General features: G+C 54.1%; 1 protein-coding gene across 12 annotated transcripts in view; it reads left to right on the top strand.

The window, feature by feature from the left end:
• LOC127463464 (class I histocompatibility antigen, F10 alpha chain-like) overlaps positions 1 to 16590 on the top strand; it is a 237011-nt gene that overhangs the window by 14507 nt on the left and 205914 nt on the right. Inside the window, exons 6-8 of one of the 12 annotated variants that reach the window (XM_051772928.1) lie at positions 1088 to 1124; positions 1223 to 1261; positions 1613 to 1883. The exons of 9 other annotated variants lie outside the window; for them this stretch is intronic. In XM_051772928.1, the coding sequence (XP_051628888.1) occupies positions 1088 to 1124; positions 1223 to 1261; positions 1613 to 1629 (93 nt within the window). In that variant the 3' untranslated portion in view covers positions 1630 to 1883. Of the gene's footprint in view, positions 1 to 1087; positions 1125 to 1222; positions 1262 to 1612; positions 1884 to 16590 lie in introns of those variants that run through there. 2 more of the 12 variants (XM_051772925.1, XM_051772920.1) reach the window with 2 other exon arrangements.

Raw genomic sequence — 16590 nt, 5'->3', positions numbered from 1 at the left:
TTCTCCCCACTCTGCCTCCCGGGGCCGGCCGGCCCTCCTCTCTCGGCTCCCACCCTCGCAAACCTCTTGGCGCTCTCGGCTCCCACCCCGCCTCAAGGCCCCCCCTCCTCTCCACACTCCAAGGCCTTCCCCCTCTCCGGGACCCCCGCTTAAGGGGCCCGGCGCTCCCTCTCTGCTCCCCCCCTCCAGCATTCCGGGGGTCCCCCAGCTCCGGGATCGCCCCTCTCCGCTCTCCCCACTCCGCGGCTACCGGGGTTCCCCCCCGGCTCTCACGGGGGCCCCCAAACCGCTCTCGCCCCCCCCGCCATTGCCCAGCCACCGCCAGGACCTTTTGGCTGCTCTTCTTTGTGCTCCCGCTCGGCTCCTCCCTCGGCTGGGCTGCCGCTTTTGGCGGGTTTCCTCCTCCGGGATCCGCCCCCTGCAGCCCTTCCCCCCCTGGACCAGCCCCCTTGGGCCCCCCTTGGGCCCCCTTGCCCAATAAGTCTGATTATACAGACAAGCAATTGGTTTTAACCCACAAAACCCAAATGTATAACCCAGCACCCTGGGGCATGAACAAAGTGGTTTTCCTTGGGCCCCCCCCTGAGTCCAAAGTAAAGGGAGAGGGGAAAAAACCTGTTGGTGAGAGTGGTGGTACAATCTGGTCAGAAGTGGTGATTGCAGTCCTGTTGAGGGTGGTGGTCTCTGTCTGGTTGAGAGTGCTGAGCTGCAGCCTTTCTCCCGATCCCACGAGTGGTGGAACGGTTCCGAAACTCCAGGTTTATATATTCTCCAGTTAAGGCAGGAATGGTCAGTGATTCCCTCAGAGCGGGGAATTCCATAAAAGGATGCTTAGTTCCCTCTCTCAGAGCGGGGAATTCCATAAAAGGGTATGAGGATTCTCAGAGAAGGGAATTCCATAAAAGGGTATGAGGACAGGAGCACCCAACACACCTCGCAGGCCACCCCCCGAGAACAGTTCCTGGGAAAATGGCATGGAAGGCCATAGAATACACACTTTTGGGCTACACCCATCCAGTGAGGAATCGGTCCCAGCTGTTCTAACTAGGACACTGTGTCCCTCATCGCTGCCATCATCATCATCATCGGCCTCGTGGCAGTCGGTGTCTGGAAGCTCCGATCCGGTAACTCCCGGGATGGGGGTCGGCAAGGGGCACGGATCCGCCCGGCAGCATTCCGGGGATCCTGTGCCACAGGTGCTGATCCCACTTTCTTTCCATAGCGAAGAGGAAGGGGAATGGATACGACCCCGCGCCCACCAGTGAGTCCCAGCAGCGTGTGTGGATCCAGATCCTCTGTGCAGGGATCCCAGGATGGATGCCGGGATTCCAGAGGGGAATGGGGGCCTAATGGTTGGAGCGGGATTGGAAGGGGATTGCAGCTCAGGGCAGGATTCCAGAGTGGGATCAGGTGGAATTGTGGACTGGGACCAGGGCTGGATTCTGGAGTGGGATTGGTGTGGGATGGATGGAGTGGGATTGGGGTGGGATGGACGGAGTAGGATCAGGTGGGATTCCGGAGCAGTTCCTACTCTCCCTGGGCTGCACAGCCGGCTCCATCCCCTGGGATGGGAACAGGGACATGGTGACTCCTTTCCCCGCTCTCATTCCAGCAGGAATCACGACCTGAGCGATCCTGGAGCTGGATCCGCCCCTTCCCTCTCCCTGTGGAAAGGCAGGAGCTGCTGGCAGAGCTCATCCCGCTGCTCCCACCCACCCCGGCCCCCCTGCGGCTCTTCCCCATGGATCAACTTCCTGCTTTTTCCTGTGTGAAACCCAGGACCACAATTATTCCTGAGGCTTTAATTTGGGTGTGAAAATCTCCTGCTTTGGGCAATAAATCCTGGCTCCTCCTCCGGCATCCGGCAGTTCCTCTGTGGGAACCAGGAATGGGAATGGGGACAGGGGGGCTGGGATGGGGACCTTGGGGACAGGGATGGGGACACTGGGAATAGGTTGCAGACATCAGGAATGGAAATGGGAACACCAGGAGACAATGGGGAATGGGGACACCAGGAGCAGGATGGGATGACGAGGAGAAGGTTGGGGACACTGGAACAGGCTGGGGTCATCAGGAATGGGATGGAGACACCAGGAATAGCAATGGAGACATGGGGAGCAGGTTGGGGACAGCAGCAACTGGGAATGGGAACACACAGAAATGGGAATGCGGAAAACAGAGCTGGGATGGGAACATCAGGAATGGGAATGGGGACACCAGGAATGGGAATGGGGAAAACAGAACTGGGTTGGGAACTCTAGGAATGGGAATGGGGACACCAGGAATGGGAATGGGGACCTGGAGGACCACACTGGGGACACAGGAAGCAGCCTGGGGAGAGCAGGAACTGGGATGGCAACACCAGGAAAGGGAACGGGGACATCGGCAGCAGGTTGGAGACACCAGGGACTGGGAATGGGGACATCAGGAATGGGATGGGAACACTGGGAATAGGAACACCGGGAACGGGAACACCAGGAATAGAGTGGGAACATGAGGGACCAGGATGGGGACACTGGGGACTGATGGAGAGGAGCAGAGACCCCAGACTCACCTAAACCCCTCCCAGAACTGAGGGCCAAGAGAAGCTCCGCCTGAGCTCCGCCCGAGCTTTGCCCATTATTAATATGCATAGATAGATGTTGTGATCAGATGAATATGATTTATCATATTTAATCATATATGAAAATTGTATACAACCCCGATATTGTGTGAAACTCTCGACCAAGTTCTCCATGGTGCGAACCACGCTTGTGCCGACGTCGGCAATAAATCCCTTTGCTGCTCAAAGATCCAAAGTCTCTGAGCAGTTCTTCGGACTGGGTTTTTCAGCATCACAGAGGCAAAGGCACAAACTGATGGATGACCTCAGAGTGCAACATTCCCTCCAAAGAGAAGAGGGAAATGCTTCATTGCTGAGCCCTGCAATCCCCTGCCCTTGCCCACCAGGCCAGCACAAGAGCACCTGACCTTGTCGCTCGGCTCCTGGGCCTGTGGCTCTGCTCCCCTGGCAATAGGCACGGCCACTGCAAAGAAATCCCCCAGGGAAGGCACACACTGACGGATCCCCTCAGAGGGCAACATTCTCACCAAAGCTCCCCTCTCAGCTTCCTTTACACTGACCTCTGACTGCAGGGACCTCCTTCCCACTCTGCTGATGTTTCTCAGATTGCGAACCACCCGGAAAAAAACCCAAATGCCAAGGGATGTGCTTAGATTCACCAAGGATACAGCCCACCAGAATTAACATCTGATTCAGACTGGCAGGAAAATGTTCAACTTGCTCGTCTCCCCTTTGCTGTCAAAGGCCCCCCCACCGCTTGCATCCCACCTGGAAAGAACAAGAAGACGCTCCCAGAACGACCTTTGAAGAGAAGTGCCTGTCTGTACTGCCAGGATTGATGCACAACAATCTCACGTTGGGGATATTCTCTGCTCTGCCCTGCAGACCCTTGTGCTGGGGTCAAAACACAGCCGCTCTGCTTCCCTCTCCTGAGGGACTTGTTCTTAGACACCTCTTTCCCCTCCCGGCAATTCCCAAGCCTGGACCCGGCTCTCAGCCCCTCTCTGGCTCAGAGCCCTCAACTTCTCTTGCAGAGAGCTGGGCCTGTCAACCCAGCTGCCAAAAGCACGGCCCTTGGGCTGCCTCGGAGGTTCCTGCAGTCGCCCCAGGCCCTGCCCAAGGCCCTCCCATCAGGGGCTGGGCCCTGGGGGCCGGGGGAGAACCCACCCGCGGCTTGGCCCTTCTTGCCCAGCCCTGCTCTGGCCCAGCCTCCTCCCCCTGCACACTCCCCACTGCCACAGCCTGCGCTGGGGCAGCATTTCCTTCCTGGGCCCTTTCCAGCTGCCCCCATGGGGACACTTCCATTTTCTGGGCCAGGCCCCAGAGGCAATCCCAGCCAGTCCTGCCCCTCGTCCCCAGCCCGGCTCACTGACTCCTGGGGGCCCCTGGAAGCCAAGAGCCAAAGGCCGACCCCCCCAGAGTGCAGCCCCACCATCTGCACTGGGGCCCCAGGGCTTCCCTTTCCCAAGCAGCCCCTGCAAAGCCTTGTCAGAGAGAAAACTGGGTGACCCGAATCCTGGATGCTTTTAGGAAAGAGGTCTGAACATTTCTTGAAGAATGGAGGGGGGTGACTTTTTTATTCTTGACCTTTCCAGTTCTCCATTTGGGGGCAGGATGTCCTCTGGGCCAATGTTTTGTTCCCTTTGCAGTGAGTGCAGGCTCAGAGGGCTGAGCCCTCTCTGGCTGGGCTTGGCCTCTCCTGCAGAGACTCAGGCCTGGCTGGGCTGCCCCAGGCAGACGCTGCAGGAAGAAGAGCTCAGGCCGCCTGGGTCTGGTGTCCCTGGGGCTCAGCCTGTGCCCCATTGCTGGGCAGGGGCTGAGCCCCACCTCTGCCTGGGGGCCTTGGCCAAAGGGCTGCCAAGGAAGAGGCCCAGGAGCCTTGGGGCCTACCCAGCTTTCCTCCTCCCTGGGGGCTCTCAGTCCTCCCCTGACACCGTGTGGGCCCAAGGCCTTGCTGGCTTCGGGCTCACGGCCCGCCGGCACCATCCCAGCGGCCTGACCCCCCTCCTTCCCCTCTCTCCAGCCTCTCCTGCCTTTTCTGGCAAGGGGCCATCCAAGGCAAACCCCGGTTCTCAGCAATGGCACCTGTGGCACGGCTGCAAGGCTCCAGTGGGCCAGGCAAGAGCAGGAGCACCGAGAGCCTGAGGAGCCAGGAGATGCCCTGGCTGGGCATGGTGCTGCTGCGGGACGAGCTGACACCTCTGCACAGTCTCTGCCCGTCCCTGCCAGCCGACTTCTGCCCAGGCTCTGGGCACGGGGACGCAGCACTGACACTTTTCAGCCCCCGCGCTGTTCCACAGAGGCTCTGATGTCACAAGGCCCTTGCCTGGCAGCCAGGAGATGGGCAAGGCAAGGCAAGGACGGAGTCTCTGAGCCACCAGCACGCTGTCCCCAAAGGCTGGGGTGGCACAGAAGCCCAGAGTCCCTGAGCTTGGCAGAGACTTGTGAGATCAACCGGCGTCCAGCCTACGCCCCATCCCCAGCACGTCAAGCAGAGCACGGCACTCAGTGCCATGGCCAGTCTTTGCTTAAACACCTCCAGGGACGGTGACTCCACCACCTCCCTGGGCAGCCCATTTCAATACCTAATCCCTCTTTCTCTCCAAAAAGTCCTGCTCCTGTCCCTGACAAACAGCCCCTGACAGGCAGGTCCTCGTGTCCTCTTGTCCTGTCGCCTGTCGCCTCGGAGAAGGGGCTGACCCCCACCTGGCTCCAGCCTCCTGTCAGGAAGTTGTGGACAGGGAGAAGGTCAGCCCCGAGCCTCCTCTTCTCCAGGCTGGAGAAGCCCAGCTCCCTCAGCTGCTCCTCACAGGCCATGCACTGCAGACCCTTGCCCAGCTCCATTGCCCTGCTCTCCACCCACTGCAGCCCCTCAAGGTTCTCCCTGAATTGAGGGGCCCAGAGCTGGACACAGCACTCCAGGGGTGGCCTCACCAGTGCCCAGTCCAGCAGAAGAATCCCTGCCCTGCTCCTGCTGCCACACTCTTTCTGATCCAGGCCAGCCTGCCCTTGGCCTTCTTGCCCACCCGGGCACCCGCTGGCTCAGGTTCAGCCTCTGTCCACCAGCACCCCCAGGGCCTCTCCCACGGGGACCCTTTGCAGCTCCTCTGCCCCCGGCCTGGAGCTGCAGGGGGTCTCTTGTGGCCAGAGGCCCCAAAGGCACCAAAGGCACTCTTGAACCTCATGCCCACGGGCTCGGCCCAGAGGTCCAGCCTGTCCAGGACCCTCTGCACAGCCTTCCTACTCTCCAGTACATCCACACTGCAAGCCAGCCTGGGGTCCTCTGCCAATTTGCTCCTGGAAGACTCAATGCCCTCCTGCAGATCCCCATGAAAAATAGGCAACAGGACTGGGCCTGTTACCCAACAAGTTCTAGTGCTTGACAAAGGAGCCCACCCAGCAGTGGGGAGAAACTGCTGGCAGGAGATTGAATGGGGGCAAGAGACAATGGATGATGGACAAGTTCTGGGCCATGGCCATTTGTTAGAAAAACAAAGCAAAAGTTTAAGGCCTTCCATATTTCAGTGGTCAGAGACCTGGTAGAGAAATCTTTTTGAGACCTGGACACCAAGAAGGCAGAATTTCTAAACCGCAAAGACCCTTAGAGAAACCAGAGAGGAAGACAAAACTAACACAGACAGTTACTGAGGCTCTCCCTATCCAGGGAAAAGACAAGAAAAGGACAAAAACTGTGGACTAAGCATCATGCAAAGTGAGAAATCCAGAGCCAAGAGAAGAGAAAAGAAGAATTCCTGCAGAGAACTGGTAAGCCAATGGACAGGAATTCCTTTGTCTGTTAAAATGTAGAAAGAGTTAAAAGTTTTGAGAACTGATGTACATGTGTTAGAGAGCAATTCCTGTGTCCCTTCAGCACTGAATGAAGTAGGGTCACCTCTGGAACCCAACCAACTGCTCAGAGATTTTATTCCCCAGCTTTCACTGACGGTTTCTGGGGACCCAGATGAGACAAAGCAGTGCCGACAGGGCAGAGCAGAGGAATCGTTGGCCCTGCAGCGTGTACCAAAGGAGTTTTGGGGAGATCTTCCAATCCCTGGTCTGGGGAGTTCACCACGCCTTCTTTTGTGGGAAAAAGAACAGACCATGAATTTTGGGTACTTGATTTTAAGGCCTTTTGCCTGCACATAAGGCACAGCAATGGGAAGGAGGCAGCGTGAGGCTGAGAGGTTTCTGTCATGGTTTGTGGGCTTGGGTGAGATTGGGCCAGAATTACAAGACACCTGTAAAATCTGGGCTTTGGGAAAGGTTGGGGAGGGTTGGGAAAGGTGTTCAAAGGGTGGTTTTGCCTGAGGTGTTAAACATGGGAGTGGGTCTATCTTCCCAATTCTCAAGAGAAGAGATCCCAGAAAGCTTCCCTGCAGGTTGTGTTCTAAGGAACAGGTGAAGAGACCGAGGGTAAGGGGTTTCTTTCCTGGAGGGAAGGGCTGTCGTTCACTTGCAGGAGCCCTGCACTGAAATTGCCAGTCTGACTGCCCAAACTGAACACAGCTGAAGATTCCTGCCAGACAAAAAGAGCCAGGACAGAAAGCTCTTGCTGCCCATGGAGTGCCCAGGGTCGTCCCCCAATTGCATGTGAAACCCGAAGGTTCCAGGCTTTCTTTCCTGGGGGAAAGGCCGTGACATCCCAAAGAGTCCCGTGGCAGACAGGTGGGGCTGCACTGTGGGGGTGTGAGGTGTTGGTTCTTTGGTTTCCAGGGGCTATTCCAGAATGGAGAGGACAGGCTGTGACATCACAAAGGGGCCCATGGCACAGGGGTTGGGCTGCACTAGGGGCTGTGAGACATTGGTTTTTTGGTTTCCAGCAGCCATTCTGGAATGGAGGGGATAGGCCGTGACATCACAAGAGGGCCCATGGCAGAAAGGTGGGGCTTCACTTTGGGGTTGTAGGGCGTTGGTTCTTTGGTTGCCAGGGCCCATTCCAGAATGGAGAGGACAGGCTGTGACACCACAAAGGAGCCCTTGGCACACGGATGGGGTTGAACTGTCATGTGGTGGGGGCTTGGTTCTTTGGTTTCCAGAGGCCATTCCAGAATGGAGACGATAGGCCAGAATGGATAGGACAACAAAAGGGCCCAAAGCACATGGGTTGGTCTGCACTATGGTGTGGGGTGTTGGTTCTTTGGTTGCCAGGGCCTATTCTGGAGTGGAGAGGACAGGCTGTGACAAGAAGTGCCTGTCAGAACTGCAAAGACGGACACACAAGAATCTTCTGTGGGCATATTCTCTGCTCTGCCCTGCAGACCCTTGTGCTGGGGTCAAAACTCAGCCTCTCTGCTTCCCTCTCCTGAGGGACTTGTTCTTAGACATCCCTTTCCCCTACACTCCTTTCAAAAGCCCTCCTGGCAGTTCCCAAGCCTGTACCTGTAGGAGGCGTGTCTGGATGCACAGGGGATGTGCCAGGGCGATGGGCCCGAGGGGACATGCGCAGTCACATATAACTCTATTGGCTGAAGAAGTCACATGGTACACAGGGATTTAAGAGTGGGAATTTTGAATAAACTTTCTCTTTGTATCACCACCGCACGAAGAGCGTCATTTATTCCTTGCTGTGCAAGGGGTCCATGCCATAAGTGGCACCCGAACGGGACATCTTTAGCTTATATTAAGTGAGATATCTATCCTGGATCAGGAGATCAGCTGGTGTCTCCGGGATCTTCTTCATTTTCGAAGAAGGGAGACTTCACCACAAAAAACTTTGACGTCAATAACCCGTGGTCTTAGTGAGATCTAAGAGACGGACAGTTAGTTTAGTGAGCTCAATAATAGTAAGATAGTGCACGGAAGAAGAGAAGAAAGAGTTAAGGAAGAAACCGAGAGGTCAAAGCAGCCACCGGAGAGAGCGGAGGGGGTCAACGCAACATCGAAAGCGGTGAGTGACTGGGACGCACCCCGCACGTCTAAGACTGCTCCCTGGGTGAAAGCGTGCCTGCAGCTCGGAGAACGAGCCGCGGAGCACCTTAAGATCGTCAGGGAAAGGCCTGTTAGTCCCCTGAGTGTCGGTCATCTGGTAAAGCGACTCTTCGCTACCGACTGTGTGGACCACGTGCAAAAAGCGGCTTGCCGCTGCCGCGTCCTAGCAACCCCAGCCACCGCTGACCCCCGCGGAGCCCCCGATCCAGTTTTCTGTCCAGCAGAAACTGGCCGCGGCTCCCCGCCTGCTCACCGCTGCAGACTGACCCTGCGGCGTGCTTAAAAAGCACTGCCAGCAAAAAGCCCCTGCGCCGTATTCAGACCGCGCGGGCTTCACCGAGGCGCCGCGCCGCGCCTTCCGACACAGCGCACCCCCGACCCCCGCGCCGCCCAGCGAACCGCGGGAGCCCCGGAGCCGCCGCTGCCGCCGCTGCGAACGCCGCGCTCACCGGAGACGGAGCCGGGACCACGCCGAGCCGCCGCCACGTGACTGAGACGCCGCCGCCAGCGCCGCCGCTTCGTTCGCCGCTTCGCAGCCCGCACACGCCGATCGCCGCAGCCCCAAGCCTCCGCCTCTACAGTCAACCCCCGCGTCCGTCGCTACAGCTGCCCGTGCCTGCCGCCGCCGCTTGCCGCTTGCTGCCTGCACCGGGACATCAGCCGCCGCCGACGGGACGCCACAGCCCAACCGACAGTGAGCCAACACAAATCAACAAACCGACAGACCCTCTTCAGCAGCGCACCCCAGCAGCGCCGAGACACAAAGGTAACATGGGGAACTTTTTCCCTACCGAAGTATCACGGGACACAGAAGCACTGGCTGCTCTGCTGAATCCTTACTATGTTCAGGTTACAAGGGCTGAACTATCAGAGTTGGTGCGGCTCATTAAAGCAGCCGTACCAGAACTACCTCTAGTTGAAGCCCTCAACATTCACATATGGGACAAAATAGGCAATCTTATCAAACTCAAGGCTCAGGGAGGGGATTCCCAGGCAAACAATGCTTACCCAGCCTGGCAAGCTATAATGACTGCATTAAGCAGATCCCACCAAAGAACGACAAACACATACACCCCCACTCAGGCTGCAAGCAGCAGCCCCACTTTTACGCGCCGCAGTTTGAACTCACAAAGCTCGGCGGGAGGAGGGGGTGGAGCCGTTCACAATTCTAATACGGGGAAGAGAACCAAGAGCCCAAGGGACACGGACCGGCGGGAGGGAGCGGGGCCCCAGATGCGAGGTTCCAGTCAGTGGGACAGCAGCAGGGGGTCCCGTGACGGGAGTGGGGGGGCTAGCTCAGCTTACTCGCCAACCCATCCCGCGCATGAACGCCGAGTACGCGCCCAGGAGCGGGCACCACCATCTCGCCTGCCACGCGGTTCGGACACCGACCCGTCCTTCCCCGCCCCCGCGCCGTACTCCCCAACCACCACCACCACCCACCCACAGACAGCCGCTTTCGCAGGAGCTGCGGGGGGGAGGGAATGGGAGGAATGGGGGGAGGAGGAGGGGGATTTCGGGATAGCTCCGCCGGCAAGGGATGAAGCAACATACCGAGAAGGTACAATTGATAGGTGGGCTTTATGCAGAGAAGAGGCATTGCGTACTGGGGACTTACAAGTTATACAAGCATGTCCAGTAATTATTGGTCCACGTCAAAGCCGCAGGTTCCAACCATTACCACATGAACTAACCAAAGAACTAAGACAGTTAATGAGAGAAACTGGCATATCATCCCCTAACACGCTTGCATTTTTAGAGTCACTAAGTTCCACATACATCTTCATGCCTCATGACTGGAGAACCTTGTTACAAATAAGCCTTTCTAACACACAATACAATGTATGGCTGAACGATTTTAGAGAAATCTGTTCTGCTTACGCTAATGACCCGCAAGCAGGGGTATCAGCACACCAACTCACAGGGGATGGGAACTATCGTTCCATAGATGCTCAAACCGGTTACACTAGAGAGGTATACGAGGTAATAGCAAAACATGCCATGCGGGCAATAAGAAAATTACCTACATCAGACAGAGATGCAAACTTGTCATTCACCAAAATAATACAGGGCCCAACAGAACCCTACACAAAATTCCTAGATCGGCTGCAATCTGCTCTGGATAGGCAGATTGAAAATGAGGAAGCCAGAGAGATCCTTAGCAGAAGACTGGCTTTCGAAAATGCTAATGTGGATTGTAAAAGAGTTCTGCAAACCCTTCCTAAGAGGGAAACTTGCAGTATCTCAGAATTAGTTCGTGCCTGCCAAGAGGTGGGTTCTTTAACACATCAATCAGATTTGCTAGCAGTAGCACTGAGTACTCAGTTAAGGACACAACAGGGAGCCAGACCCAAAGATGGTTGTTTCATTTGTGGGGCCCCTGACCATTTCCGAAGGGACTGCCCTCAGAAACCTCTAGCATTGGCACCTCGAAAACAACCCAAAGCAAGGAGGATGCCAAAAAAACTGGAGGCGAGGGGCGCTGTCGCACGCCCCGGTACAGCAATCACATGCGACACAGGGGAACAGGCTGGCGATTTGTGCCCCCCCAGCTCAGCCAGTGCTCTGTGCCCCTGCACCCCAGCCAGTGATCTGTGCCCCGCCACATCAGCCAGCGCTGGGCTGGACTTATCCAACAGGGACACAGTTCTCATAACTTCCACTGAGGTGGTGCTAATCCCGACTGGACATCGGGGTCCCCTTAATCCAGGGGTACATGCACTGCTGATTGGAAGGTCCTCTACCACCAGAATGGGTTTGTTTGTGCTGCCAGGTGTAATAGACTCGGATTCTCATAGCGAGATTCTGATAATGGCATGGACCCCTTCACCCCCCTGCTTCATCCCGAAAGGACAGAAGCTTGCTCAGTTAATCCCCTTCTACAGTGCGTCGCCTGCAGGGGAGGGGGGGAGGGAGCGGGGTTCAGGGGCCTTTGGCAGCACGGGACAACCACAGGTTTACTGGGCAGCAGCCATCACAGCAGCACAGCCGCTCATGACGTGCCAGGTTAATGGGCACCGATTTACAGGCCTTTTGGATTCGGGAGCCGATGTTTCCATAATAAAGGACTCCGAATGGCCACTTGACTGGCCTACTGTTTGCCCAGCTGCAACCATTCAAGGGGTGGGAGGCACACAAAGACCCAGACAGAGTGCTCAAGTACTCACCGTCTTGGGACCAGAGGGGCAAGTAGCAAAAGTAGCTCCATTCATAGCCCCAATCCCTTGTTCTCTGTGGGGACGTGATATACTTTCCCAGTTTGGCACAGTAATGCAAATTCCTCCTGCAAGCAACCAGGTTTTTCAATAGGGGCCATTGGTCAGCTGTCCCAAGCACCGATTAAGCTGGTCTGGAAAAGTGACCAGCCGGTCTGGGTAGACCAATGGCCCATGAAAAAAGAAAGGCTTGAACATTTAAAGATGCTTGTAGAGGAACAATTGGAAGCAGGACACATTGTGCCAACAAATAGTCCCTGGAACACTCCTGTATTTTGCATTCCAAAAAAAAAACTGGCAAATGGAGGATGATTCAGGATCTCAGAGCAGTAAACGCAGTCATTGAGTCTATGGGGGCATTGCAACCAGGATTACCCTCACCTGCTATGCTCCCAGCAAACTGGCCTCTGACAATAATTGATTTAAAGGATTGCTTTTTCACCATATTCCTGCACCCCGAGGATGCCCCAAGGTTTGCATTTTCCATTCCAGCATTAAACAACTCACAGCCTATGCAAAGGTATCATTGGGTTGTTCTCCCTCAGGGGATGAAGAACAGTCCAACCATATGCCAAACAGTAGTTGCAAATGCTATTCAACCCGTCAGAAAACGTTTTCCTTCTGCAATAATCTACCAATACATAGATGATATTTTAATAAGCATGGCCACAGAAAATGAACTGCAAATTGTTGTTACTGCTTTAACTGATGCTGTCCAAGAAGCAGGCTTACAGGTTGCAGCAGAGAAAATCCAGCGATCGCAGCCCTGGAACTATCTTGGATGGAGAATCACGCAACAACAGATTTCCCCACAGCCGCTGCAGCTCGAGGTAAAAGACACTTTAACCTTACATGAGTTGCAAAAACTTCTGGGAGCTATTAATTGGTTAAGGCCTGTTCTAGGCTTAACCACAGAGGAGCTACACCCTCTCTTTGTGTTACTAAAGGGGGACTCTGATCTGACGTCTAATAGGGCTCTGACAGCAGAGGCCAAACAGGCGTTAGACATTTGTGCCAAGGCGATAGAATCTAGGCAGAGCAGAAGGAGAGATCCTGAACTGCAAATCTGCCTGGCCTTAATTCCCAGCAGGTATCAGCCATTTGCAGTCTTATTCCAGTGGGACCAGACTGAAAAGGACCCACTGCTGGTTCTAGAATGGCTATTTCTGCCCCACACCCCACCTAAAACTGTATGGACAATTAATGAAATGTTTGCTAAGCTTGTTATTAAAGGCAGAGTTCGATTACAGGAACTAGATGGAAGAGATCCAGCGGTCATCTACATTCCAGCCACGAAGGACAATTTAGCTTGGATGCTGGCTGAGGACACCGAGTTCCAAGCTGCCTTAGCAGGTTTTGATGGTAACATTTCAGTTAATCTCCCTAAGCACAAACTTTGGGCAGAAATCGGTAATTTACCTTTAAGAACCACGACTAGATGCAGAAGTGAGCCAGTAAAAGGCCTCACAGTTTTTACAGATGCATCTGGGCGATCACAGAAAGCTGCAGTGACTTGGATAAATCCTGATACCGGACAATGGGAACAAAAGGTACAGACCATGAACCAATGCTCTGTGCAGGTTCTGGAACTGGCTGTCATTCGTATTGCCTTGGAAAAGTTTTCTGAACAACCTGTTAATATTGTCACTGATTCTTGTTATGCTGCAGGGCTAGTTTCACGTCTAGAATGTTCATTTCTTCGGGATGTTTCTAACCCTCATTTGTTGTTTGAAATGCGTTGTATTTGGTTCCTTGTCAATCACAGAAGGTTTGATTTTTATATAATGCACATCAGGTCTCACACTGACATGCCAGGGCCAATAGCTGAAGGGAACCGAGAAGCTGACAAAGCAGCAATGTTCAACACAGTACCTAGGACCCTTGAGCAAGCAAAATTGTCCCATTCGTTTTTCCACCAGAATGCACGCTCTCTAAAGAGACAATTCAAAATTACTATCAATCAGGCCCGAGATATCATATTGACTTGTCCAGACTGTCAAAAAATTACCCCCATGCCATCTCAGGAAGGTGTTAACCCCAGAGGGTTATTATCCAATCAGATATGGCAAACAGATGTTACACACATCCCAGAATTTGGCTCCTTGAAATATGTACATGTAACTGTAGACACACATTCACAGTACATCACTGCTACAGCACACACAGGTGAGAAAGCCAAGGATGTAATAAGACACTGGCTAAGCTGTTTTGCTACCCTTGGCACTCCACAACAGATTAAGACCGATAACGGACCAGCATACGTCTCTGAAAAGGTAAGGAATTTCCTATCAGAATGGAGAATTTCACATATCACAGGGATCCCACACTCACCTACGGGACAAGCAATTGTAGAAAGGGCACACCGCACACTGAAAGAGATGCTAATAAAACAAAGAGGGGGGGAGAAGCTATACAGTCCGCAAGAACGTTTGTGGAAAGCCACATATGTTATCAATTTTTTAAATTGTGACAGTGCTGAAAGAAGCAGATATGAGAAGCAGCACAAATCTCAGGCGTTTGCCTCTCCCAGGCCATTAGTCATGGTAAAAGATTTGATCTCGGGACAATGGACAGGACCTTTAGATCTTCTGACTTGGGGGAGAGGTTACGCTTGTGTGGCAACAGGAAAAGAACTAAAGTGGATTCCCTCCAGGTGTGTAAAACCCTATTTGGATACACAATCACAACTGCAGGAACCAGATAACTCAGGAGTTTAAAAACAGTTGTTATGTTTCAGTTTATATTAATGACCAATGTGGTGACAAGCAAACTGCAAATATTGGTGTGTGTATGCGTATGCGTGAATGATGACGGCCGTCGTGTGTGAGATGAGTGAATGAATAAGAGAGTTGTGTGACTGGAAAACATAAAAACACAGAATACCTCACAAGACCACATTACCTACACCACAAGGTCACCTTGGAAGAATTGAGTTTTGATATGCTTACCCTGTTTCTTGAATAAAGTTTGAAATCCCCAGTTATTAAAAAACCCTCAGATTAATAAAGGTTATAGTTTACACACAGTTGGGCTGAAGGCCCCAAGTTAATAAAATAATTATCCAAGTTGCACTACCCTATAGGAATATAAGGTTTTAAAAGGTTTATGTTAGAGTTAAGAAGCTAAGCGAAGCAATGTGCTGGGTCACTGCGAAGCTTGGTAGTTTACAATGTTCTGGTTGTTTGCACTGTTTTTTACACTGTCTTTTGTGACTTCTTTAAGATATTAGAGAGAGGGGATATGTAGGAGGCGTGTCTGGATGCACAGGGGATGTGCCAGGGCGATGGGCCCGAGGGGACATGCGCAGTCACATATAACTCTATTGGCTGAAGAAGTCACATGGTACACAGGGATTTAAGAGTGGGAATTTTGAATAAACTTTCTCTTTGTATCACCACCGCACGAAGAGCGTCATTTATTCCTTGCTGTGCAAGGGGTCCATGCCATATGTACCCAGCTCTCATCCCCTCTCTGTCCTCTTCCCAATCCCCTGGTCAATCCCAACATCCCAGGACAGGGATCCCAGGTGCTTGGCTGCACTCCCACCTAGTTCCATATGCTGGGCCATGATATCCCAGCACTGGAGCAGCCAGGTCAGCAGGGGCTCTCCCAGCTGGAGGCTGAAATCTTTTCACATCTCTCACAGCTCAGCCGGAGATGGGGATCTGGTGATTATCTCTGGTCCTGCCTCTTGCTCCTGTTCTGAGGGCTCTGCTTCCCCTTCATCCCTCACTAACTGAGCTGATTTGGTCTTGGATTTCTTCTGTAGAGGGGCAGCTGCTACTGGCACAGGTTGTTCCTCTGCAGTTTGAGTGGCCACAGCACCTCTTGGTCTCCTTTCCTCCTCCTCCCCCTGAGGGCACTGGGTCTTGGTTAAACAAGATTACAACTTAGAAATTAAGAGACTTCAGGTGGAAGTGTGGAAAAGGAAAAGAAACAACTTTTTATTAACAAAATCTGAATAAACAACAAATGGTGCAACCAAAAACTTTCAGAAGAAACAAAACCAAGTCCCAAATCCCCAGGTGGGGGGAGAAACTGTCCCAGCAGTTCAAAGCTCTCTCAGCCCCGTGTGCTCGCAGCCAGCAGTGAAGGAGTCCCTTTTCCCGGGGCAGTCCCCAAAGCAGAACACCTCGCTCCCAGATGGGTCGGGCTCTCTCTCTCTCTCTCGGTCGTTCTCCACGAGGTGTCCCGTGGGGAAAAAACTTCCTCTGAGGAAAAGAGAACAAGGTGGCCAAAATCAGCTCCCGCTCTGTCCGGTCCCGGACAAACCCCAAAAGCCCCCGAACAAAGGACCCCCCGCCCTCCCCGCGGCCACCGCGGTGTCCCCGAGAGCCGCCCTCCCCCCACTGCCCCTGCCCAGCGCCTGCGGCTCCGCTCCAACCCACCCCATCCCGGGAGACACAGATGGGAATGGGGGGACACTGGGAAACAATTCCAACACCTCTTTTCAAACCTCTGACACCTGGTTCCCAGACATTCCCAAAGAAGGGGCTTCCCGTGGCCTCGAGCCAGGGACCGACCTTTGTATTGAACCAACTCCTGGAGAGACACGTTCCCATCCCTGTCCGCATTCCCATTCCTGGGGTTCCCATCCCTGTCCCCATTCCCATTCCTGGGGTTCCCATCCCTGTCCCCATTCCAATTCCTGGGGTTCCCATCCCTGTCCCCATTCCCACTTCCTGCTGAGCCAACCTGCTCCCAGTGTCCCCGTTCCTGTCCCCACTATCCCTATCCTGGTCTCCCATGTCCCCATTCCCATTCCCAGTGCCCCAATTCCCATTCCTGGTGACTCCAACCTGCTCCCAATGTCCCCATTCCCATTCCTGGAGTTCCCATGCCCATTTCTGCTGTCCCCAACCTGCTCCCAGTGTCCCCATCTCT

This window comes from Manacus candei, unplaced genomic scaffold, assembly GCF_025592945.1.
Source record: "Manacus candei isolate 608988 ecotype Guabito, Panama unplaced genomic scaffold, ASM2559294v1 h1tg000162l, whole genome shotgun sequence".
NCBI lineage: Eukaryota > Metazoa > Chordata > Aves > Passeriformes > Pipridae > Manacus > Manacus candei.
This window is presented reverse-complemented; position numbering and strand designations above follow the sequence as displayed.